A 26,063-nucleotide genomic window follows, 5' to 3' on the forward strand; every position below is an offset into this window, starting at 1 on the left:
TTTTACATGGCAAACCACCCCATTACATGCTACACCAGTGCATTGCTGGTTGTTTACCACTAAGCACCTGCTTAATCTAGGCGTTCAAAATCTATTTACATTCAAGCAGCATAGCCAGCAGTGTCATTACAGCTAGAGAGAACACATTTCTGAATGCCCCAAAGCATTTTAATCAGACAGCAAGCAACAAGATACATTATAATTAAGTCAGTTTTATTTATATATCGAGCCAAATCAGGACATACTTTATCTCATAAGACTGTTCATAAAGAGCAGGTCTAGACTATACTCTTTAAATTAGGGAGAGACCCAATACTCCCTCATGTAAAACACACTTGGCAACGGCAGCAAGGAAAAATAACTCCCCCTTGAACGTTAGGAACTCCCGCACACAAGCTGGCTCTAGGTGGGGGGACCATCTGCCTTAATCGGTTATTACATAATGTAGGCATGGTTCTTACATACATCCATGAATTCAACGAGACATGAATGGCTGTGAAATAAGAAAAGTCTAGACATTACTCTGTGATTTAAAAAGAAATAGTATGGCAAAAGTTATGGTTCTAAAAAAAAAGATTGTGGATTGACTTCACACTAAATACTGCACACAATTTGTGTTTTTGTTAATGGCCAGAATTACTGACATTTAACAGTCATTGACAATGCAGTACACCCATTTTAAAACATTATACACACCAGTATAACACAACAATATTGTATTGCTAGAAAAGCCTACACCTCACCGACATATAATTATTACATAATATGTTCCAATTAAGTTTTTGATTCACATCTTCACCCCTGTGGATGTCCATCTGTGCGCCGCCCCTTCCATTTAAATTAGACACAAATTACTTCTCACTGCACAGCGGCAGCAATTAACCTTACATTTCTCTAGCTATAGCTGACTGTATTGACCCCTCCTCCATGAGTATGCCCAGCACACCATCAGTGTTATTTGGTTGTTTTAATTCAGTGGAGCACCGACTGTCTTGCATACTGTATGTACCTCACTTTGCCAAAGGAAAAGGATAATAGGCCAATACATGTTTTGATTGTAAAAGTAAAACTTAAATACCGCCACAGACATTGATTCATGACATAAAGTAATAACGTATTGTAAAATACCCAGAGAAAAATAATCCATCATCCAACATTTAAAGCTAGAGTGCAATACATTCATTCTATCCCCTCTTTAACCGTGACCCCCTAACCCGCATCAAAGTTAGAATCAATCAATTTATAACGATTGTAAAGAATTTGAATCTGGAAATGCATTGCAAATATATCTGACCTTATCAAGTGCCCTGACCATTCTACCTCTACACACATCCCAGCAATGTCCCTCATGGGGTCATTAAGGTTTCATCTAATCAAAAGCTACGGTATAACCACTGGGAAATACATAATGAGGATAACACTGGTTGAATGGTGTAAACTTTTGACCTTTCTGCAATGATGGACAAGCGGCAAGCAAAGCAGCTCTCAGGAAGTCATTAGTCAAACCACACGTACTCACTATACATTGTATGTATTTATTCAATATAAAAAAACACGTAACCCAAAGGGAGTGTGAGATTAATGGCTTTGCATATCAAACACATAGCAGCTAAATAGGTTTACATAGGACCTAAAAAAAGGGTATACATTTTGTCCCTTAAAGAGATACAACAGTTCTTGGCACGAAAGGAATAGCAGTTTAAAAAATACACATGTGTATGCAGCCCTGACATAACATTTAGCACAACTTATAATGATCACGCATAGGGGAAACCATTCGTGGCACAAGCTCTAATTCCATTTGAACAAAGTCAGGGCCACGTTGTTGTTTACTCGCATACGCAATGCAGCTAGATGGAAGTAAAATAATAGGGAGGGCACAGAAAAAAAAATCATACATTTTATTTATTTATTTTTAAATGCCTCAAAGCTCTTTGATTTGAAAAATAAATACACAAGGGTGAGTGGTGGATCCTTTTGAAGGTTCTTCTAACTGTAATTGCAGCATAAAACTATAAACTCTGCTTCATCATCATGCTTTAAGTCTGTGGCACAGTTAGCGCACTACATATCTAGAGGGAGGTTTTATCATCAGAGCTATAGTCCGAGAAGTATTTTTGGCCCTGGACCATGGAGTACTTTATGGACAAGAAGCAACGGCCATTCAGTATCAATCTTAGCAACACACTGTAAGCTTATGTGCACAAACCTAGAGATAAGATAGTTATATTTTCAGCTGTATTAACTGTTGCGGTGTAAAATACTCCAGCACTGGTGGCTCCATCCATTCATTCATTCAACATCTGTTTGGTAATGAGCTTAAGCTGTATTTAATAGTTGACGTTTTTAGACCAGATTGTTTTTGAATCTGCTGGTTTTTAAGATGAATGGCCATTTTTCGGTAATACTAATTAAAATGTAGATCTTCTTTGACTGCAACATATAATGATGTGTATTTGATGTCTGGACGTGTGATTTGATTAAACAAAGCCGACGATTCAAGGAGTGCACAGACAATATTCAATGGGACTACATATTCCAGGGTTGATTGGAATGAAATGTGTAGTTTCACCTTATCAGTCTTTCTTCATAGCAGGCCCGCCCACACAAATGACTGGGGCCCCCTGATATGGTCTAGTCGATATAGGCTCAATTATCTCATGCTGTATGAAAGTGTGTGCATGCGCAGTGAAGGGTGAATAAATGAGCTCGCAAGATCAGACTGGTCTCGCCAGGCTCGCTTGCTGCTGGTAGTTTTTTTTTTTCACTGACTGAAATAAATGAGTTTAAACATTGTTAATGGGGTCTAAAGCCCTTGCCAGTTCCCTCCTTTTTTCCAAATAAATGTACATGGCCTGGCATTACTCTAAGAAGTCATTTTCTCTATAGCCGGGTTAGCTTGCTCATTGATGCATAAAGAAAGCAAGCTTGTTTGGTTGACCTCTTTGACTTAGCATGCAAGGGTAACAAGTGTGGGGGTGGGGGGACTATACATACAATTTTTGGGGTTTTCAAGATGAAATAGGATATATTTTTCCTCAAATAACAATACATACAATGCTTGTTTTGTTATACGACGTTATAGTGAATATTCTGGTTAAAAATAAACGTAAGTTATTGGCCTCCAAATACCTTTACATGCGCTGGTTTCATATGTAGGGATTATGAGAGATTGGTGACATGGAACAAAACAGCTTACACTTTTCAAAAAAAGAAAAGAGAAAAAAAGGAGTTATCTTTCTTTTTATTCCGTCCTTCTCTTTCATGTTTAAATAACTGCAATATGTTCTCTTCGGAATCTCTCGTCGACATTGTGAAATAAAAGAAGAAAAAAAAACTACCAATACAGATCACTAACATGGTTTTCTTTGACATGTTCTATGTAGTCTACAGTGTGCAAGGGCAGTGCAGTCCAACAGCATTCATTATACAATTGTAGTCAGCATTCACCCTTTTATCTGTATGAAGAAAGAGATCTTTACAGAGCAGCTGCTGGCCCATCTTTACATTGTGAAAGTATTTTGCGAAGAAAGTTTTAAAAGGAGGAAAATTGCAGTACGTGTCAATCGTCACTGTATAGAAGTTATATAATGGTAATTACAGTAAAGTCTCTAAAAGATGTTCTTTTTTCACCATTATTGGTTTTGCATTAATTGGACTCAAAACTCTACATGGTGTGATGGGAGCCAGGAACTTTGCGTGAATTATGAGACATGGTTCACCAGCAAATTGGCTTATTAAGCTAGAACTCTTATATAACCATAGTCACATGTATAGCCATCTCTCTTCCTTATTGTCTATTCAGATTATACCATTTTTCTAGTAACTCTCCACAGGGATCCAACAATTGCAGATTTAAATATTAATCAGTGACCTATTTCATAATGTATCATACATCTATCAGAACTGGCACACCTTTTAAAAAAAATGTCTGTCTCAGAACAATGCATTGAGTAAGAGCAAAATAGTCAAATCCATTATCAAAAAGCCGATAACATAAGAGCAATGAGATTTTCCTTCCATTATTTATTTTTATTTAGTATTCTTTCGGACAATTCCACACAATACACAATTTTCTCTTGCAAATATTCATACATCATACTTTGTGTTGTCCGAAGGGAGACGGAAGAAGCCAAAGGCTTATCAGGTCCCGCCCCCATTATGGCATTTTGATTTGATTTTAAAATATATGAAACATGTATTATTAACAGATCAAACAAGATAATGACATATCTCTTCTAGTTCTTTATTTTAGATAGGCTAATATTTCTCAAAGATAATGATTCAGACTAAACCCATTAGGAAAAGGAACGGACTGTGCCATAATAGGCTTTTGTTTTCATTGAGCCCATTCACTGCCATTTAACATCTGGTTATTTTGTTTGTTTTGTTCACATTCATGTTGCATATTAGATTCATTTGGCACGCTGATGGGCTTCAGATTTAGGGATTTTTTTCCCCCCCAACCAGTGCAGTGATGGTTTTCGTTTTGTTGCACACTAAACAGCTGAATTATAGGGGTTCTATGATTTTGTGAACGTTTGGTAAAGTTGCTAAATGCCTATTGTTCAGATCCCATGCCTGGGTGTCAGTTTGTTATTGGCTTTGGCCGATGTAACACTTTTCTGCATCATCTGATTTCACTGGGTACGGGGTAATGAATGAGTCATTCACTCCCACTTAAATGGAGTTGCTTGGTCATGAATTGGCTTACACAGCATTTAAAAAAAGGTGGAGTCAGCAATTCTTGAGAACGCTTGACAAAATCACTTTTTGTTAAAATCCATGAATATCTTGTTGCGATCAGCGATACTGTGTATGTGCCTAAAACAATCCAGTGTTAATACACAGCCTAGGCTCTGTAAATGGACTTGTCGCTATCTATGGTGGGCCCCCTTTGTTTACATACCAGTTCACAGAGCATGTGTTCCAAGCATTCTCCAGAATCGCTGACTCCCCCTTATTAAAAGCTGGTGATGCCAGAGATAGAAAATGCACACTAGTGTTAGACCCTGAACATCTGGGCCACTTGCTTACTTCCAGTATACGTGTTACATGTGTTCGTATGTAACTGACATAACTTATCAACCACATTAGCTTATTTGTCGCTTCAAGCTGTTTTTTTTTCAGAGGGAACAACACTAATGGTGTAATGATTGCATGTGCTGGCCGTTATCAAACTGCCACTTGGCACTTAAAGTTGTCTGCTCTTACACCCACCATTGTAACAATGACGAATCCTTGACATGAGCTTCCAGGGGCTGCCCACCAGTAGTCTGTTCCTTCATGATTAACTGTGACAAGGCAGTATAGCATCCATTTGGTGAACTGTAGCAGCTAGTGCCCTTGACCTTGCATAGATGAATGCTAATCATGTGTATGTATTATTGAATGCCTTGTGTTCATAGCGCATTAGCACATTAAGTGTTCCCACCATATGTAGCCGTCCTGTTGATTCTAATGAGTAGTTCAATCAAACTACGTTTTATTTCCAGGAATGGGGAGAAGGGTTAGTGAGGTCAGCTGTGATCTATGCAAATAACATATGACATGACAACAGTGTAGCGGCTCAGTTCTTTTCGCTAATCTAAACTGTTTTGTCATACAGTGTGCTGTTGCAACATGCATAGCCAAGCAGATTCCCAGACTCTGAGCGAAGTGGCCGTTTTAAAAAGATGGCGGATGCAAATGTATTGCACTTTATAGAAACATATGGAAGCTATCACAAGTAGAAATGTGTATAACCTTTTGTATACAGTTTATAAATTTAGAGCTCAGTGGTTAAAATAAGTTATACAACTATTAAAAAGTGAAAATACTGGAATATAAAAATACTCAGTTACATGTCGGTACAAGTAAGTCCTGCATAAAAAAGTTCACTTCGGCTATGTGTCACTTTCTCTATGAGTCCTGCTTTTTGGTGCCAACTGTAATTAAACATTCACATTTAAAGACATGATTGTTAAATACCTCCTCAGTCTATTTGCAGGTGGGCGTTAAAGAGGGGAGAAATACACATGACAAAGGTATTTAGAAAAACTATATCAAAATTGCATTATTTGCACTGATGTTCTCGTTTGCTGTTACATGTCATTTATGATCATCAGAGGAAGGAGCAAACTGTTTCAGAAATATTCAAAAGTTCCTGCGTAGCACCTTTAAAGAGGACCTATGATGCTTTTTGACTTTTATGACCTATAAACGTTTTTATGATGATTCATAGTCATGCTTAACCATACTAAATTATCAAATAATGACTTACATGCATTTCGACGTATTCCCTGCTGACCGTCTGGGGTGTCTGTGCAGAGCACTAAACACTATTCTAGCCAGTCGAGAAGTCACGTCTTCAAAGCGGTCTACCCTTTCATAATTTGTGACGTTGCATAAAAATTTGTGACGTGACCACGCGGATTTTTCCATGTATGGTAATGCTGTCACTTCCCTGTTCGCGTCTGCCTCGCGCCCTTATAGGTCCATGCTCGCGCTTCCCGCCACTGAAAGTGTTCCGGAAGGAAGGTAACCAATCACAACGGAGTGGGGTTTGCAGGAGGGGGGGAGGGTAGCGGAGATGGCCGATGCACAGGCGGAGGGAGCGGAGATTGCCGAAGCACACACACTCAAGTGTTGACAGGATGTGCTGGATCGCCAAAATAAGAGAAAGAGCTTCCCGAAAATCTACATAGTTTTTTGTGATGTGATTCGTGTCAGGTTGCTCTATAGCAGTGTAAAACAAGAAATTAAGACCAGAAAAGTAGTATAATAGGTCCTCTTTAAACAGACACTGATAGCATTTAGTGTATACAGGTTGTTTACCATTTCCCACACTGCTGTAGCCCAAGCTATATTGTTGTGTCTAAGAATTACACTCTAGAGGTATATGAACAATCTTCTGTTTCAAAATAATATTTTTATAAAATCTGCTTAGCTATCGGAGCTAATGTGTTATGCACTACCTTTGAAAAATATCAACTTTGTATAAAGTCAAGGAAAAAAATTCCATGAGGTCAATGGCCAGTGGCTGAACAGTGACTACCATATTCTATATTTAAACATGTCCGTCACATCTGTCACTTGTGTCCTGTGGGGGAGTATTTCTCTGTACACTTTCTGAGTCACGTCACCGCTTTGATGGAGCGCTGTGATAGCAACTGAATTCCCATAAGGTCCGTCTCCTCTGACCCTGCAGTGACTGTATAGGAAAATGACAGTATGAGTAATGCTATTCATCCAGTGTGCTCCATTGGATTGAAGGCCAGGCTCTTTGTGTGCTGAGAAAACAATAATCTGTCTTTAATATGAATCTTTTGTCAAAGCGTTCTGTCTCATGGACTGGCTTGGAGGGGGGTGTGTGTGTGTGTGGGGGGGGGGTTATGTCCACTGTGCCCTAACCTTCTCTATTCAGACACGTTTCACCAAACTGCTTTCAAGAGAATGCTAAAGATATGCAAATGTTTGGGAGACTTGGCGTGGATTCATTGTAAATGGACATTTGTAACCGGTGCTGACATTTTGTGCGGTGTGGTCTGATGTTCATTATGGAGGACATTCACTTTTTAAGTTTTTTCAACCTTTAATATGGGTCCCCACTGTGACTGGAGACTCCTAAAGTATGGTAAATCATTTATTTTTCTTCACCTCCACCTTTCTGAAAGCCTGTGTTCAAAAAACCCCAGTCAGATTTATCTCCCCTTATGACATCTTATGGCGAGAAGCCACACCCCCTCATTACCAACCTAAATGAGCAATACCTCTGTGATGAGCACACCCCCAGATACCCCTGCATTTGACCGGCAATTGGGTTTAGGGCCAATCGGAGCAGACTTGACTTTTTGGAAGGCGGGGCTTAAAGAGACAGGCTCTAAAACCAAGCATTTCAGATAGAGGCTGAAAAGAGGAGATCCAGAAATGGCACTTTACAAAATATAAAAGGTTTTTGGAGAACACCACTCCATAAAAACAGTTTCTAGTAAAAACCCAAGTCACGACTTTGACACTGAAAATTAGCATACTATGTGACCTTTAAGCATCCGTTTGAAGACTGTAGAGTGACATATTCTATTTAATCCCCATATCTCAAACGCACAGCACTTCACAAGAAATTGCATTTCGCTTTTATTGTGAAAACATTTTAGGTCTAATTCTATCTGTATGCTTACTATATTGAAAGTCTGTGTTGTACTATACCTTTATGCCAACAAGGGGGAGGCTGACTTACAGGTGTATTGGTTTTCAATTTATTTTTTTTGGCACACAGCTCTTATAACAGCGTTGGGCTTGTATTAAAGACACGTACAGTAGTATTTGTATCGAATGCTGCTGGGAAAAGCAGCTGATTTTCAGGTACACTCCTAGTTACTGTTTTTATGTCTGGCACCTGAAATATTAATGTGACAGTGGTGTGCCACATATCTAAAAAAATAAAGGATTCTTGGTATAGAAAAATAATAATAGAGGCACAGTAACTGTTGGGTGGATGAGCACATTGTTGACAGTCAACATTGCCATTCTGGTGATTTTCTCCGTATATCAAGAGCTCCCAGTTGATCGTTGTATTCTTTGGGAAAACACGTTCCTGAAGTTTAGCTGAGAGAATTTTGTTTTTCAAAGCATTACCACGTGAGGGTGAATGTATTCTATCATCTTCTGTCATTTTCAGCAGTCATCCCAAATTTCCCCAGTGTGTGTTATGTTCCATGTTGTTGTTGACAGCAGTGTTGCACCGGCGATTACATAAACCAACACTCAACTCCTCCGCTCACCAGTTGCTGCTTCTTGTAAACCCTACGACAAGGACTTTCCCCGGGAGAGTTTTGAAATCCACCTGCCATCGCGAAATGTCAATTTTATTCAGTGGAGTGCAAACACATTTTGAGTAAATGTGTTTGGACACAACTTTTCAGCCTTCGTGCAATGTGTCAATGTGCAAAACCATGAGATGATATATGACAAAGAAATAATGATTTTTAGGAAGACAGAAGCAAACAGGAGTGCACCTTTAGGGACAAGCTGGTTTACATTTACTGTATGTGTGCAATGAATACAAAATTACCTGGAAAACATGCTGGATCAATGGCAGGACACATTCACTGTGACCACAATGAGTTAATGGATGGGTGTTTATCTAAGGAGTACTGTACATAGTAAAGCTCAGGCTGCTGTTGAAGCTTTGCTTAATCAAATTCAGAAGACATTTTACACGGTGTATTTAAATCAACCTCATTATGCATTATTATAATGCAGTGTATAACAGTAGAGATATTTTTAAATTAAATCATTTTGCAGAAGGAAATGTGGGACTTTGACGTACACTGAAGCGTTAGCAGTGTGTCAGTCATTAAGCCGAGAGTGAAAATTAAAAATCCAATTCTAGTGTTTGTGACGCACTCCATTCCCTGGAAACTGCGAAAATATAATTTATTCAAGGTGCAATTGTCTGTGTGAACAGCCTTACTGATATAGAAATCCGGAGAGCTTCACAATGAAAATGCTAGGATGCTGATGTGTATCAGATATACTGTTGATTGTGGTGTTACTTACAATACTTTAGCACAATTGCATTTGCTATTTGGCACCAAACCCAACAATACATTGAAAAGTCTTACAAACACCATTCTGGCGATTGAAGAAAGGATTTAACACTCACCAAAAGTATAGCAAATCATCCTCAGTGAGACATGGATATCTTTGGTAGCCTGGTGAGACCAGCCTGATCTTGCAAACGTAACATTATTTTCTCTGTCACATATCACTCTGGGCTTTCTCCAATCTCCGGTGGGAGGGACCTGGTCAAAAAAAGTACAAGCCAATCAGGACCCGCATTCAGACGTAACGTTTGTCCCTTAGTGAGAAGCAGCTTCCGATTGGTTCAATCCGGTAATTTGTTTAACCGGGCTCCTCCCCAAGCAGATTGGAGAAATTCCAGCGATAGTGTGAAGTTTTCGATATCTGACTGGTCTCACCACTACATCTGTGCTAGGTCCATGACTAGCCGTATAATAGTTGATATGACATTTAACTTAATGTCACAGGGATCATTTTCATGAGTGGAAAGTCATAGGATCGTTTTGATAAATGTCTCCACACAGTTTCATGGTAATTCAATAAACAGCTTTTGAGATCTTAAAAGACCAGACATTAGGGAGTCCAACCAATCAACGTTTCCATCCCCCCCCAAAAAAAAACATGCAGCTTTCAGGGCTTATCATATGTGGGAACGTATGCTCAGCAGGTGGGTTATCCACATGTATAGATACTAAACAGCTGACACATGTAATATATCTGAAACTTGTATGGAAATAATACGACCTGCAACATGCTCGGCTGCGGCTGCTGCTGCTGCTGACTCGGTCGAAAACCGCAACAACCTATAAGAATACATTATCATCCATTATAGGTGGGTGTGTCAGATGCTGTGACAATCAGGGCCAAACACGTTCACTATACTTTTCCTCCAGTGTAAACACAGGGCTCTATCCGTCAGGGTGTGCCGACAGTTGGGTAATCTTGTGGAGAGTTTTCCCCACAGCATCCCACTGTATCCTGCCACAATGATGAAGTCGAGCTCGGAGTGGAGCAGTGAGATTTTTCGTCGGGAAAAAACACATCTCTAAAACGTGTCATCACAACAAGGCAACGAGCACAGAACTGTTTTGGCGTGAAGTGCAATTGAGAAAAGTACACTGGCTGTCGACTGCAGCGTCACGGAGATACAGTTTTTTGACAGTGCCGCTAGTTTTTTTTTGTCTAAAAGTACTGGATCTCAAGAGTTACGCCATTTGAAAGTTGTCTGCTGTTTGCAGTTAAGGTTGGAGACCTAATGTGCCATCTTGTCAAGCAAGGTGTCCTAGTTGGGGGGGGAAAACCCTGTCAAACTGTCTGACCTAAAAAACCTCACACGAAGGTGCTTGTGAAGAACGCAACCCTACTGTCTTTCTTTACAACATCTCTGCAATGCTAGCTAAAAATAGCTTTCAGCTGATAAAAAGTTTCATGATATTAACTATTAAAGCTAAAGTGCGTAACTTTTTCATGTCAATGAACGTCCGTTACATTCAGGACATAATTACCAAATTAGTTGACAGCTGATTAGGTCTATTAGCTACACAAAACTCCCTCTATGTGTCTCAGTATGGTTTACAAAGTGGTGTTGCCCCAGAGACTTGCAGGAGCTCAGAAAAATCCCAAAAAGTGCTAAAGAAATGTTTCAGTTGTTGATTCTACTGCTAAGAAAATAAACCTAGGAGGTACAGCAGGATGTATACAATCTTTGCAAAAATCACCAGAGGCTGACCTCATGTTGATGCACTGAAAGTTTTGTTGTAATTACTCAAAGTGTGTCATGGGGGCAAGAGAAGTTACAAACTATAGTTTTAAACGCTCTGATTCACTTTGGTGAACCCTGTTGAAATTACTCTTTTTTTGGACTCCTAAAAGCCTAGAATTCCTCCTACATAAAAAATAAATAAAATGGGAGCAATAAAAAAGTGACAAAGTGAGTTCGAGAGCAGAAATAGATGCAGTGTTTCCTGCCAGGTACTGTGTCCACATTATATGCTGGTCTACTGAGTCTCCTGTCAGTAGACACGTCTTATGATTTATCTCTGTAGAGCACTTACTTGCTATACTGTGTTGTAGCCGAGCACCCGATATCTGAATATGCCACAGTCTATTTTTGTTACATTTTATCTCTACTTTTCCACACAAATCAATACAATTACAACCAAACAAATCCTATAAAGTGGTTTAGGACAAAGCATTTCCTTTTTCTACTTTTTTTCTGAAGAACCATTTCAGAACTCCCACTGTAAATCAACAGAGGTCTTGCAATGTCCGCCATAGAAGTGTCGGCTGTCATCCGGCTAAAATTGAACTCTTAACAATAGTGTTTCAATCTTTTTTTCTGATGTTTTCACATGGTTAGTCCCTGGAATCTGCGGACCTGGCTATTAACAATTTGTCTCAGAACTTGTATTTTTTCTACCATACGTGATCACAAACTGTGTAGTTCTGCACAGAATAAAAAGCAATTGCCATAACCAGGTGACAGACTTTGGTAATATCACTTTGCCATTACTGAGTTGTTCAGGTGCCATTTTGTTGGAGGGGTCGATGGGACACATCAGAAAAACTTTTGACAAATCCCTCTCAAAGCTATATTTTGGATCAAGTCATATTCCGTCTTGGTGAGTGTGTCATTTTCACCCTTCAAAGGGGGTCAGAGACACACACTTTGGAAATGGTTTGAATACAATGTAGGGGACCTGCAAGAATAATACTTTTTCCACACTGGAGAAAAAAAAACGGCTTAATAATGATCTTCTTTTCCAGAGTAGATAGTAGGTACTGACGAGGTGTCCTTGAGCACTTAACCTCTGACAGCTCCACAGGAGTGACTCAGTGGCCAGCAGAGGATCACTGAAGTGAACAGCTCCCAGTGTGAGGGCATGTGCCATTATGAATATGAAGCAGGTTAAACTGGATACAGCATGGACTCTCCACAAAACGTTCCCTGCCTGTGTTCACAGGGAGAAAAAAAGGTGAAATAGTAAAAACAGCTTTGTCCTTTGCTTGCATTCTACTGGACATGCACTTGACTAAATATGTCAGTATGCACGGAAATTGCAGCAGGAGATATTATTTTATATATACATGTTACGTTATGACCTAATTTATATATACGAAGGGAATGCTTGCTATGTTTAGGGTTTTCAGTGTGTGTAGGTTTTTTTTAAGTAAGTCTTGCTAGCCTTAAAAGGTGGAGTCAGCGATTCTTGAGATTGCTTGTTGTCAAAATCACTTTTGGTCAAAATCAGTGAATATCTCATCACAATCCACTACCTGTTCGTACTGTGCGTGTTCCGAGAAAATCTGGTGTTAATACACGTACGCTCTGTAATTGACAGCTAGTGGTTTGTGAGGAGATATTCACTTCAGGGATTTTGACAACAAGCGTCCTCAAGAAACGTCATGTATTTATCTGTTTGTGGCTAAGAATAACTAGAACATTTCTGTCAAAAGTGAATAACCCCTGTGGAAAATTGGTGCCTTCATATTTGTGCAAGGGGGAAAGAAAGGATAGACATAAATAATATAGTGATATCCTGCCAGCAGGCGTAAGCTTGTTTGTGACTTAGCTAGGGACATTCTTCTTTTGAAGGGCCACCATCACACCAGTACACACACATAATAGAGAGAGGCTTCTGCGAAACATAAGCTTTAGAATAGAGTAGAATAGCTGTATGCTTTCAATGTAAATACATAATTTGACATTTATACGCAATGCATTTTCAAATGTATACAAAACATTGCTATTGTGATCAGATCGAAGCTTTCGCATAAGCACATCTTTAATTTGCCTGGGACTAAGCACTGTCTGCAGCTCCACCTATCTGTGCAGCGCTGTGTTTGTCAAGCTGCTGCTACCAGGAAATTGACTGAACCACTATTTATGTGGGCATGCTGTGGCAAATTTGAATAGGGAAAAAAGTAATTTATGTTGGCTATGTTCACGTTTTGGCACAGCTTGAGATGAAATGCTCTCATTTCCAGATTCAGTGGATCTCAGGCTACAGGTCAATCATACAGCCAGGAAACTCACGGCAAGCTACGCCATGAGACACTGTGATAACAGCATCCAAACCACAGATAGTATATAAAATGGATGTAGCATCCTGGCTGACCTCAGTTATTTCAACTGCATGCAATCGTCCTGGCCTATGCACGTCGCCATCTTGTCAGATTTTTACTCCGCCTCATTTCCTCTTTCCGAAAAAGGGCATTGATGTGACATTGGATGGAGGGAGATACGCCCATCTAGCTGACGTATAACTCCAAGGCGGGCCATCAGGCGGCTAGCTGTCACTCAAGAGGCCGCGCGACTAAGTATTCATACATTTTAACCTCAAATAGAATAAAAACTTGCGTGGTCCAAATAAATTCACCCCCCTCAGTGTTGTCATGGATATGACCTAAACATACAGACTAGAATGTTTTTTTTTGACCAGGCCATGAATAGGTTTAATAATGCTGTGAAAACGGCATATTTAATGGGAGTCAATGAGAAATTGCTCTGTTTTGGTACCAACGTGCAACAGGATTGATGACGTTTAAGAGTTGTGTTGGTTTTAAAGTGTTGGGGAGAGTGTCCAGAGAAACCAACCAGAGAAATGGAGCTGCTTCCCCTTGATTTATTCCTCCCTGCCATATGTAAAACAGATCCGCTGAAAAGCAACTTTGCATAGACCTTACCGGTTAATCATTGGTGTTTTATATAACAAGATTGTTATGGATGGATGGATGGATAGATAGCTACTTTATTCATGCCCTTGGGGCAATTCAGGTTTCCGGTAGTTCATGTAGTCAACGTGCAGTACAATTGACAAACGATAAAATGGACAAACAATATGTCAGTCACATAGATCAATACAAAGCGATCACTATAAACACATAATTAAAATTGCATGTGAAAAACAGCCAAGGGTTACAAATATATACAGTATAAATATATATAGGAATAAATATGGCACTATTGCTCATTGTCCAGTGTGTGTATATGGATGAAAATATTGGTATAGACAAGTCAGTAGCACCTTGACATACATCCCGGACCAATTATATGTCAATGATCCTATATTACCTGTTTATATGTACATCAGGCATGTCAATATGTTTAGCCTGAATTGAATAAGATAATTTGCTCATTCAAATACATGCTGAAGTAAATGAGTTGATATTAAGTGTCAAACAACATACAAAGAGAACACAAAAAGAGAAGCAAGGATACAGTGGACTAACAGCCTCAGGGTCTTTCTAAACACACCTCTATATATTGCATCCAAACGTGCTTTGTTCCCAGGCTCAAGTTAAAAAAGCCATTACTGACCTTTTGACCATTAATGCTATACTTCCCACTTTGAGACCATTAGTGCCACTCAAGGAGACAGGTTTGTGTTAACGTACATTCAGGGGGGTTCAGACCTGAATGATTCCGTCTAGGCTTCACCAATATAGAGTAGGCTAAAAGGTGACATGCGGAGCCTTGGTCTGCGGGAAAAAACACACTTTACTTTACCTTTTAAAAATGAGTGCTTTATCCTAAAACTGTTGTGAGGCGGTCAAAGTCACCATATGACAGCGTGAGTTCCGTAAATAAGGAAGCTCTTCGGGGACTCGTTATTGTCCTGCTGTGTCTCTGGCGTGGGTTGTCTTTTCTTTCATGCGTTATCTCTTCATCTAAATTAACAAACAGTCCCACAGTGTTTGGGTCAAAGATAGCACTGTGCTGAAAAGGATGACTGCTACAGTTTTTTTGAGAATCAATTGTGTTGCCTCTGCTTACATGGAACTCTTTATTTGACGGTCACAATGTGTTGAGTTATAGTTCGGTTACAGAAAAAAAGAATCGATATAACTATACTTAATCTATTTTATCCGTCCATTTATCAATACATCTATCCATCTATCTATCATGTATATATCTTTCCATGTATCTATCTATCCATCCATCCATCTATCTATCCATCCATCCATATGTCTATCTATCATGGTATTTGTCGGATGTCTGCAGTTTGATATATCTCCCTCCCTTTAAACGCTCCATCTGGCTTTCTCTCCCGTCACTCTAGTAGCTGGCAGTAAGTCTCCTTCCAATGAACAGCACAAGTCTTTCAAATTCTCCTCACACCTTCATTTCCCTGCATTCCGTACCGCACACGGACTGAAGACATTCATTTTGGCCAGGACATGTTAATCTGTGAACTTGAAACTTCTTTGTTTTGCACTATGTCCAGGGTATACTGTGTGCGTGTGTGTGTGTGTGCGTGTGTAAGAGACACTAGGGTTAGTAAACAGTGTTGTGTGAGTGAGGCTCCCTGCTTGATGCGCTACATATGAATATGGACTGTGCGTGACAAGTTTTGATGAGACCTGCAGACTCAAATTTTAAAGATTAATTTGAACAGAATTCCACTGCCCAAATCTGCAAGCCCACTTAAACTTCAGGGTATTTGGGATTTAAAATACCGTTTTACCAGTTTTTGCGAGCTCCTGCAAAATGTATTAGGCCAATTAGTACAAAAACATCTTTCAATTATTTGACTGATAAAGTGGGTACATGTTATGCCAAGTCTTGGGTTAAAGTGGAGTAAATACCCCAGTGTATCTCAGTCTGGTTTTGGGTTAAATGTACAATCTGTGCGTCCATGGCAGAAGCAAAAAACTTGTATGTAATATGTCTAGATAATAAGCAGCTTAGTTACTTTGCACTTGCAGAATATCATAATTATGTATTTTGAGTTTAAAATTGCCTGTGTCCATTGGTTGGAACATGATGACAAGAGTGCCAGACTTTTTTTAGCCTCTTGATCTTTTTGGCATCAGACTCATTATCTGTGTTTGCTTGACACAGTACTGTGTTTGTCACAACCTGATATTAAATGACATGAAGTGATATGCAGTGTTTGTAGTGCCTGTTTGTAGTGCCTGTACATGAATGAGAGCTCTCATTAAAGTAAAGAGAGCTCTCATGTCTTGACTGATTTGATCTTAATGAGGAGCCTTGTGTCATCACCTTGCACTCGAGGAATTGATATGAACATGTTTGGAGGGGCACTTAAAAGGTTGCATCTTCTCCTCATCAAGTTTTGCTTTTATTTATGAATGTTGTTAAGTTGATGGACTACAATCGTATTTATTAGGAAATATAAAAACAGCCTTTGCATTGAGTGTAGTCAAAAGATGCTGGTAAGTGGCAAAAATATCAATACATCAAGGTAAATATAACACTTATGTGGTTACATACAGCCAAGGGAGTAGGTTTGATTTGGACATTGGTGGGGTCCGTGGGATATGAAAGTGCTTCCTAAAGTTGATAGGTTTTTTTTGTATTCGCAATGATAATTGAAAAAAAAATCAATAAATCGGCTTAATTAACATGTTTATAATGCATATCTGAATATCAAAAGAGAATATGCATTCTGTAATGTTATAGGTTAAAGCAACTAATGAAAGAAAATGAGTCAACTTAGAAGAGTTTTCAACTTTACTCTGGTGCAACTGAATCTCATGACTAACATATTAATCATTATTGAACCTCACCTGTGAATTTCCAGCCTCTCTTCCATCTCCTCCAGCCTCTCCTTCTCTAGCCTCTCCTTCATCTTCTACAGCATCTCCTCCTCTGTCTCCTTCTCTATCCTCTCCTCCTCTATCTCCTCCAGCCTCTCCTTCTCTAGCCTCTCCTTCATCTTCTACAGCATCTCCTCCTCTGTCTCCTTCTCTATCCTCTCCTCCTCTATCTCCTCCAGTCTCTCCTTCTCTATCCTCTCCAGTCTCTCCTCCTCTATCTCCTCCAGTCTCTCCTCCTCTAGTCTCTCCTCCTCTATCTCCTCCAGTCTCTCCTCCTCTAGTCTCTCCTCCTCTATCTCCTCCAGTCTCTCCTCCTCTAGTCTCTCCTCCTCTATCTCCTCCAGTCTCTCCTCCTCTAGTCTCTCCTCCTCTATCTCCTCCAGTCTCTCCTCCTCTAGTCTCTCCTCCTCTATCTCCTCCAGTCTCTCCTCCTCTAGTCTCTCCTCCTCTATCTCCTCCAGTCTCTCCACTGTCTGTCACCTGACAGAAGTATGTTGATGCATGACATATGAACAGATATATTAGGGTACATACATGGGTAGACAAAATGTTCACACAATTATTATGTTTTATTCCCCCAAAATATATATGTATAAAATCACATGAGCATCTGCAATGTGCTTGTTGTTACTGTACATGAGAGGGAAACCTTGAAGGAAAATAAAGGTTATTAAATGTAATTAATGTTTATTTATCCCAAATTTTTTTTAAAACCATTGCTCCCTTTCCACACAAATAAAACATGAAAATAATGGTAGGCCTATACCTTAAAATGCGGATCTCTTTGGCATTATAGCCTATGCTGACTAATAATCAATATCAGTATTGTTATGGCTCTAAAATATAAAACATTTTAATTAACTTACACGTTCACTTCCAAAGAAGTCTATTATGTCCAGTTTTCGTTTCTTCGACATCCTACACACACACAAACACACACACGCACGCACGCACAGCGCGCGCGCACACGCACAAGCATAAAACACACACAATTATAAGTGTTACTGCAAATGACATCACTGATATTAAAATCCGTCTCGCTGACGTGACCGAAGGCAGAACTTACACTCGCAGATGCAGATATCAGCTATGCACTGAGGCGTCCTGTTGCTCCTCCTGTCTGGGACTAGCAAATTGCCGGTAGCTTTTTTTTTTTTTAACAAGTAGATGGAGTGACAGCGGGGACGGCCAATCAGGTTGAATATAGGTTTGCGGGAAACCGCTACAGCCAATCAAAGCGCGATAGTTGTTTAGAGGCGGGACTTCTAGCAGAGACTGATTTTTAACCCTTTGTGTACTATAATTATTGCCTAAACAATACGGACAGCGGGTGTATTATTGGTAGGGACTACACAGTAGAGGCTGGATTTTGGTAGGGTCGGGACCCTACCGTCCCTATATAATCCTACGCCCTTGCATACAGCACACTTGAGTCGCTCATAACTGGTAGCCTGCAAGTTAGGATGCCTTTATCCACTGCGCCGCGGGCGCCCCGAAACAAACTCACTTTTTGACATGTACTACCTATAAAAAGGTAATATGTTGAGATTACCCAGAATTTCAAGTAACAAACTTCTGTAAAATGTCATTTAAAATAAGGTTTAGAAACTTTATTTTAAAGCAGCCTTAGTGTTTAGTTTTAAAATCAAATCATCAAACAATCATTTGAGGAGAAAGTGTAATGTGAACAGGGTATCTCATATATGGACATACACATCTCAGCTCCCCTGTTTTATAGTTATACATCTATAGTTTACTGTATAATGGAATAGCTTCACCATCGACCTGAATCAATCTTTGCATTCGAGATAGCTGTACATTTCGGGATTGGTATTGACTGATGGGGCTTGATTGATGTGAAAAGACAGAAATGTTTGAAAGAAATACCCATTAAAAAGACAAATTAATGTACATTCTTTTTGGAGAATCCCTTCCAAAATACATTGAATGCTTCCGTTTTTCTCAACAAAATTGTAGGCTATGACAACAAGACACTATAAGTTGCTCTGACTTAAACTGGCAAACTTATCTAAATACAATGACTCAATGTGATATGTATGGATAATGGGGTTAATAATATATAGCGTATAAGCCATGATTGAGCTGCAAAGGTTGTTTTTCTTCCATTCCAAAGTAAAGGAACAAGTTAAAGCATGCGTCTCGACAACCTGTAATTCATGTATGCCTAAGAATAGAAGTTGGCATTTCACAGTGCACTCTATTAACATTAACTGCCTTCTCATTAAAATCGCATGACCACAATCGCAACTGTACCCTCCTTTGAACGTGTTTCTGTTTCATAGCTCCTTGAGGTCAAAATGGCAATTTTTCAAATTTCCATTTGAGTGGTGATTTTGTTGGTGTCCTGAAGCTTAAAGCTATATGGTACATTACTGTTTCTTGTCATTTACATTCAAACCATCGGCAAACGAGATGAAACAAAGTTGATCTGGCCTATCAGCTCCACAAAACTCTCTCTGTAGCTCTCTGTAAGGCAGCGTTTACAAACCGGCAAATTTCACCCCGATACTATCCCAGGAGCTCAGAAAAATCCCAAGAAGTGCCCACAAAATGTTTCAATGGTTGATTCTACTGCTTACAAAAAACCTGGACATACAGCAGGAGTTATAAAATCCTTCTAGATCACCGAAGGTTTAACCTTAATGTAGATGCATCTGTGTTGTTGTCATTTCTCAGAATTCCTCATGTGGGCGACATCAGTTGTGCACTATATAGATTTGCAAAGAGACAAAGTGTTACAATCATCAAACATTGCCTAAATGTCTGATGGATTTCTGTGTGTCCTTTCTTTATTCCTAACAGATGCAATGTGGACAGCAAAGTATCAAGGGTGGCCTGGCTCAATCGCACCACCATCCTATTCGCGGGTAGTGAGAAGTGGTCTCTGGATCCTCGCGTCATCCTGATGGAGAACACAGCCATCACAGAGTACAGCATTCAGATCCAAAATGTCGACGTCCACGACGAAGGGCCCTACGTCTGCTCCATCCTCACAAACAAGAAACCAAAATCCACTAAAGTGCATCTCATCGTCCAAGGTAAGGACCTCCACAGTCCTATTGAGTGACCCCATACACAGGCACAGCTGATGAAGGTCCATGTTCCGGTAAAGATAGTATTCCAAAGAAGGTGTTTACATGCCCGCTAACATGTCAATTAGCATGTTCTGGATAAACCAGCGATGTTCACTAGCAGCAGTGAAGCACCATAACGTCAAATGCGAGCACATTTTTTTCTGCCAAAAAAAATCCTGTTCAATCCAAGGAAAATGAACTCTCTTTATGGTCATCATCGTTGTCTTGGCATGGTTTTGTCAGCCAACAATTAAACGGTTTATTTTAAGAAGCCTTGTTGTATGTTAAGACACACTAGTTTAACAGCTGTAAACCAAGGCATGCGTCGCAAACTGGGGCAAATGCCGAAAAACGCAGAAAAAACCCTGGTTTGTATATTTAGTAGGGTGTATACATAACTCAATAATGTGACTAAGATCCGAATTCTCAAAATGACTTGATGCGATTATGGCTTACTATGACCTTTTTCTGATTAAGGTGAGAAGAAACTGCTGTTTACATGGCAGTATCTTCTTTGGAATATGATTTATAATAATAAAATAAAATAAAACAATTAATTAATTAATATAGGATAATTGCTGTGCATGTAAAAGTGGTCATTGAGAGTCCCAAAGAATAACCAAAAGTGTCAAACAAGAGCAGCATGGGAAGAGCTTCTTGGTATTGGGAGAATTGTAAAGTCAAGTTGTTCTCGAGTCCTCAGACAAATCCAATAAGAAATGGTCCGTCTTCTGTTTTAGGATTGTGTGATTACGTGGAATGCAGCGAGCATTCGACCTGGTGATGAAACCGGGATTCAATCTCGATTTAATTTCAGATTGCTGATGGATATTGATTTAGGGCACAGTACATGGAAAAAAAATTTGCCGGCTAGGTTTCATTGGAAAGTTCTGTACTCAACTGTTATCTCTTATAGTTAAATCTATTTCCTTCATGGTGAGTTTCCAGAAACAATTAGCACAACCACTCGGAGTTGGAATTTGAGGTGTACATCACAAAGCTGGCCTAAACCGACATCATTAAAAACAACTTAGATGAAGTATAGTTGTTGAAGATGCATTGCATACAGTCAGAGAGAACACAGTACATTGTGGAGATGCAAATTGTGCCATGTTTGTGTGATTTTTTTCAAGTTTTTTTTGTCTTCAACTTTAAATTGGGATTTCTCTTTTGACATCTAGCTCATTTTATGAAAAAAAAAAATGTATATGATCTTTGCAAATGTCAACTTGCAGGCATATTCACTCGCACAGACAAGAAAGTATGTCTCCAATTATTCTTCTCAGTGGATGTCTTTGTATTATTTTCTCGACCTTGAATAGCACAACCTGCAAGCTCACACTCAAAAGGAGCCATGTGATCCAGTGAATGGGTGAAACTGGGCTTTGATCAATCAACAAAGCACTGGAGGTGGCTCTCTTTGTGTTGTTACACCCACCTGCTCCAACTATCAGACTTGCTGTAACTCTCAATTTCACAAAAGGAATGCACTTTTCAAGAATCTGCTGTATTCTAACAATCATTAGGCGGGTAGAAAAAAAAAGATGTTTGATAAATCAATAAAAAAAACACAATAAAAAGGGAGATGAATAGGGGAGAACGGGGTAAGTAGGCACACTTTTTACTCTAGTGAGAATTGCTCATCACCAAAACATCTGTCAATAGCCATTCCTACATTAAATTGAAGCTTAAGGTGTTGGCTAGAAATGTGTGTCTCTCTTTTTTTCCAACTTATTGTAATGAAGAAGTAATTTACCATCAAAGACACTCTGACACATTGTGACAACCAACCCCATCAAGGGGTCGGTTGTCACACACAATGGGGTTGTTTGTCACAATGTTATCTTAATGGGAAAAATCTTAAAAAGAAGGCAAGGAGGCAGAACCAAATTTGAATGTTTAATTGCATTGTCAAGTTGACAAATAGGCCTACATAACGTTCTGTAGCCTTGGCAGCTGGTCTAGTTTGGGATGCACTGGGTTGTTTTGATTTTGTTGCCCTTTTCTCTTTTGCTTGCTAGCTGCCTTTTCCTGCTCTATTCTTTCCTTCTCTGGGGTGTCAGTGAGGATACAGCTTGACAATTTCTTTCGTTATTGGGTTCCTTTTCTGGCTGCAGCCTTGAGATAACATGTGACAACCAACCCCCCAAAAAATTTGACGACCAACCCCAACTTGAATTTCTTGCTAGCATCAAGGCCAACAACCATCTGACAACTAATTAGCTTGCTAACCACAATCTAAACTATAGTTTACCCTTCACACTTTCTGAGGGTAACAAGTGTTTTGTTATAAACCCATTGTGTAAAAGCCTAGAAGAAAAATACTGAGAATTTGACATGAAAAACACAAAACATCCTCTCACCTGAAATGCAGCTGTCTTCCTCCAAGGAAGTCTATGTATGTGACCTCTGATCCCAATTCTGGACCTTTTTTATATCAACATTTCAGAGCTAGCGCGCTCTGGTGGCGAGATATAACGAATGTGACATCCAACCCATGTGACAAATTACCCCGTTCTCCCCTAAATCTAACTTGCAAAACTGTTGTATAAAAGCAGTATCACACTCCAGGTCGGTCCGTTATACTGAATATTAGCACAACTGTGATTCAGCCGTAGACAGGAGGTGCTGTTATTCAGTACACCAGCACTAGCTCTTGTTTAATATTGCTTAAACTGTAAACATGTATAATATCGTGATAGGATGGATGTTTGTAAAGCAAAAGCCATCTATGAATCAACTGATTAGCTTTCTCTCATGTTTTGGATTACAATCTCATGCAGAATCAGATGGGATTTAAGATCGAGTGGCATCTGGCAGGAAGACATTTGCAAAGGAGCAAACACAGTGACCCTCATATGAATTTTTACACACTTTCTGTTTGTGGCACGGTGGCGGGAGGAGAGGATAGGGGAAGAGACAGGGGCTTAGTAGAATACATAATTCATACTGCCTTTTTCTTCTGTGTTTCTGTATGTCCTCTGTAGATCAGAATCAGAATCAGAAATACTTTATTGATCCACCGGGGGGGAAATGCGGTGAAGTAGACGATATAGCTATGTAAGCAATCCCTATGTTCATTTGAGGGCAAAGATGGACAAGCGGTGAAATAGCATGGCCCACTATGTCTGCCATGCAAGCCCTAGAATAGGGGTGCAATGCTCCCTTGGAATGATTACAGGCATGAGAGCACCCAACATGATGGATACAGTGTTAAAGCTATAGTGCATAACATTGCACATGGATTTTGTACCTTCTGATGTACATCCAGTTTTTTTCTGAATCACCAACTGAATAATTTCTTGGGCGCTTCTTGGGATTTTTCTGAGCTCCTGCGCAAGTATCAGGGGGGCGACACCAGTTTGTAAACGCTGCCCTACTGAGAAATACAGAGAGAGTTTTGCGGAGCTGATAGGCTTAATCAACTTTGTGTCAACTTGTTTGCCAATGGCTTGAATGTAACATCTCATTTATATGGAAAAAAAAGTTGCTCACTGTGGCTTTAACATACTATTGTTGCCACTTATTAAGCTTTGCAAGATTTGTTTGCGACAGGAACTTATAATAGAAAGGGGGCACAGATTTGTGTCACAATCCCCATGGTAAGAAATGAATGAAGCCATTATGGTGGTACCACTAAGACAGATCAGGAGGTCCATAGGGGGTAGTTAGCGGTCCCTTCTATTCCCCACAGGGCACACACACTCTCTCTCCCCTCTCTCTAGCACTTCAGAAAATGGAGATTGGTGTTGAACCTGTACACATGGAAGGGACTCTGGAGGCTAACATCAATCAGGCCCGTGACCTTGTCAGCCGATGCCCTCAGGAATATAGGGCATCTGCTCCCATGGTGACTGTACCACACACACACACAGAGAGTGGACTCAGTGAGTGAAGTTGGGCCACACTACAAGATAGAATAATAATCCTAGAGTGCTTTGTGATGCGTAGCGGATCTATGGGAAGTAGTAGCCGAGGACTGGAGTGCTAGTTACACTCTGATCCAAATTCCAAGGACTTCAGTTTCTTTGGCATTCTCTGAAATGGCATAGCAACAGGCATAGTCTTGGGTGTAACTGCATCTTGACTTAAAGGGATAGTTCAGTGTTTTTTTTTAAGTGGAGGAGTAGTTTGGTGTACTTACACATGGTTAATATGTTATGGATATGGGGATCAGTGCAGTCATTACGAGGAGTGAAGGGGAGATGTCGCTGTAGCATAAGTCAGCATTGAACTGTTGCAGACAGAGCCAGGAGAAACACTTTTTTTTCTCCATATATAAAAGCTTACCTGAAAAAATATATATCTGTTCAATTGTACACTAAACAGAGATTTGTTCCACAGCTTTAGTTTGCCACCAGACAGCTGTTTATGTGTTCCTGTGTCTCTTCAATAACCGACACTAACTCTGAGTCCAGCAGCTGATTGGCAGAGTGATGCAAAACAATAAACAGATGTCTGGCAACAAACTGAAAGAATATAATTTCAGTTTATTGGATGATTGCTACGGATAGTCAAGTTCTAGGTTAGCATTTATATACGTTGGCGAAAAAGAGTTTTTGTTATGGCCCAGACTGCAACAAGGCTGACTTCTGCTACAGTGACATCTCCCCTAAAGTCCTTATAGTGACTGCACTGACCATCTCCACAAGGTAAAATGCACTATGCTTAAGTACGCCATACAAGCACACTTCAAAAATAGTGAACTATCCCTTTAAGGGTGTATTCACACTGGGAAAGTCCGCTAGTTCACTTGCTTTGGTCCAGACCAAATAGAGGTTAGATATTTTTTGTTTGGTGTGGTCCACTCTCATATTGCCCCTTTTGCAAGTGAACCAGCATTACGAAGCAAAACCACACGTGATCTGAGGTCATTCATTCATTGGACAGACATTCTGGGGTGGAGAGAAGCAGGAAGAACGAAGTAAAAACTGCGAAATATATCATTGATATAATATGGGGTTAAAAATAATAAAAAGGCCTACATCTAGCCTTTAAATAAAGAATAAAAACATAAAATTATTGTTGTTTCTTATGGTTATAATATGTAGCCGAAGTGAAACATATTTTTTACTGTATTTTTGCTGCTGGACGTGCGGCTCGCGAGAAGAATAGGCTCAAGCCGACACTCAGCTGATTAAGCTGTGTATCAGCGCAGCGTGAACCTGTTGGCACTGTGCGGGAGACACTCCCCTCTCCTTCATCTGATCGCAGAACACATTCAGCATTTTTACGCATCCTCTCGATCAAATGTAATATATTGTTCTAGGCTCCCGGTCAAACCACAACTTATCGTCCTAACAATGGCGACAACAACACTTTCCCATAATGTGAAGCTGACGGCAATTTATTAAAAAAAGAAAATAAAAAAAAAGGCACAGTGCCTCCTGCATTTGGGTCGGATCGAGTCCGGACAAATTCACACCACAAACGAACTGCAGCAGAGTGCGTATGGAAGCGCACCGAGACTACCTCTTCAGCTGGGTCTCGGAGTGCTTGTTTGGTCCGCCCCCGAGTGTGATTGCTGTATTCACACCTGCTTGAAAGATGCGCACCGAAGGCGGAAGTGCATCTGAGTTTGTTTCAACCGAACTAAACACGGCATGTGTGAATACACCCTATGACACTTAGAAATAATTCCCAATGAGATAGTCCTGCTTCGGTCAGTGCAATTTTTGCATGAAAGACACTTTTCTGTGTAACTTTTGCAAGAGAAATACAAAGGAAATAGGGAATAATTTAGAATGATTCCTTTAAAAAGTCAACTCATTCATGACCAGTAGCTAATGCATTGCATTATTATTCTGTCACAGTCGAGCTACACACATATCAAATTGGATG

The 26,063-nt window shown here is 39.8% G+C and overlaps 1 protein-coding gene across 1 annotated transcript in view; it reads left to right on the forward strand.

The window, feature by feature from the left end:
- Window positions 1–26,063, forward strand: part of opcml (opioid binding protein/cell adhesion molecule-like) — a gene marked incomplete at its 3' end in the record, with an annotated part of 149,998 nt that overhangs the window by 56,436 nt on the left and 67,499 nt on the right. Inside the window, exon 2 of the mRNA XM_080041018.1 lies at window positions 19,951–20,186. Within this exon, the coding sequence (XP_079897144.1) occupies window positions 19,951–20,186 (236 nt within the window). The remainder of the gene's footprint in view (window positions 1–19,950; window positions 20,187–26,063) is intronic.

Source organism: Ammodytes marinus, assembly GCF_949987685.1.
Source record: "Ammodytes marinus genome assembly, chromosome: 14".
Taxonomy (NCBI): domain Eukaryota; kingdom Metazoa; phylum Chordata; class Actinopteri; order Uranoscopiformes; family Ammodytidae; genus Ammodytes; species Ammodytes marinus.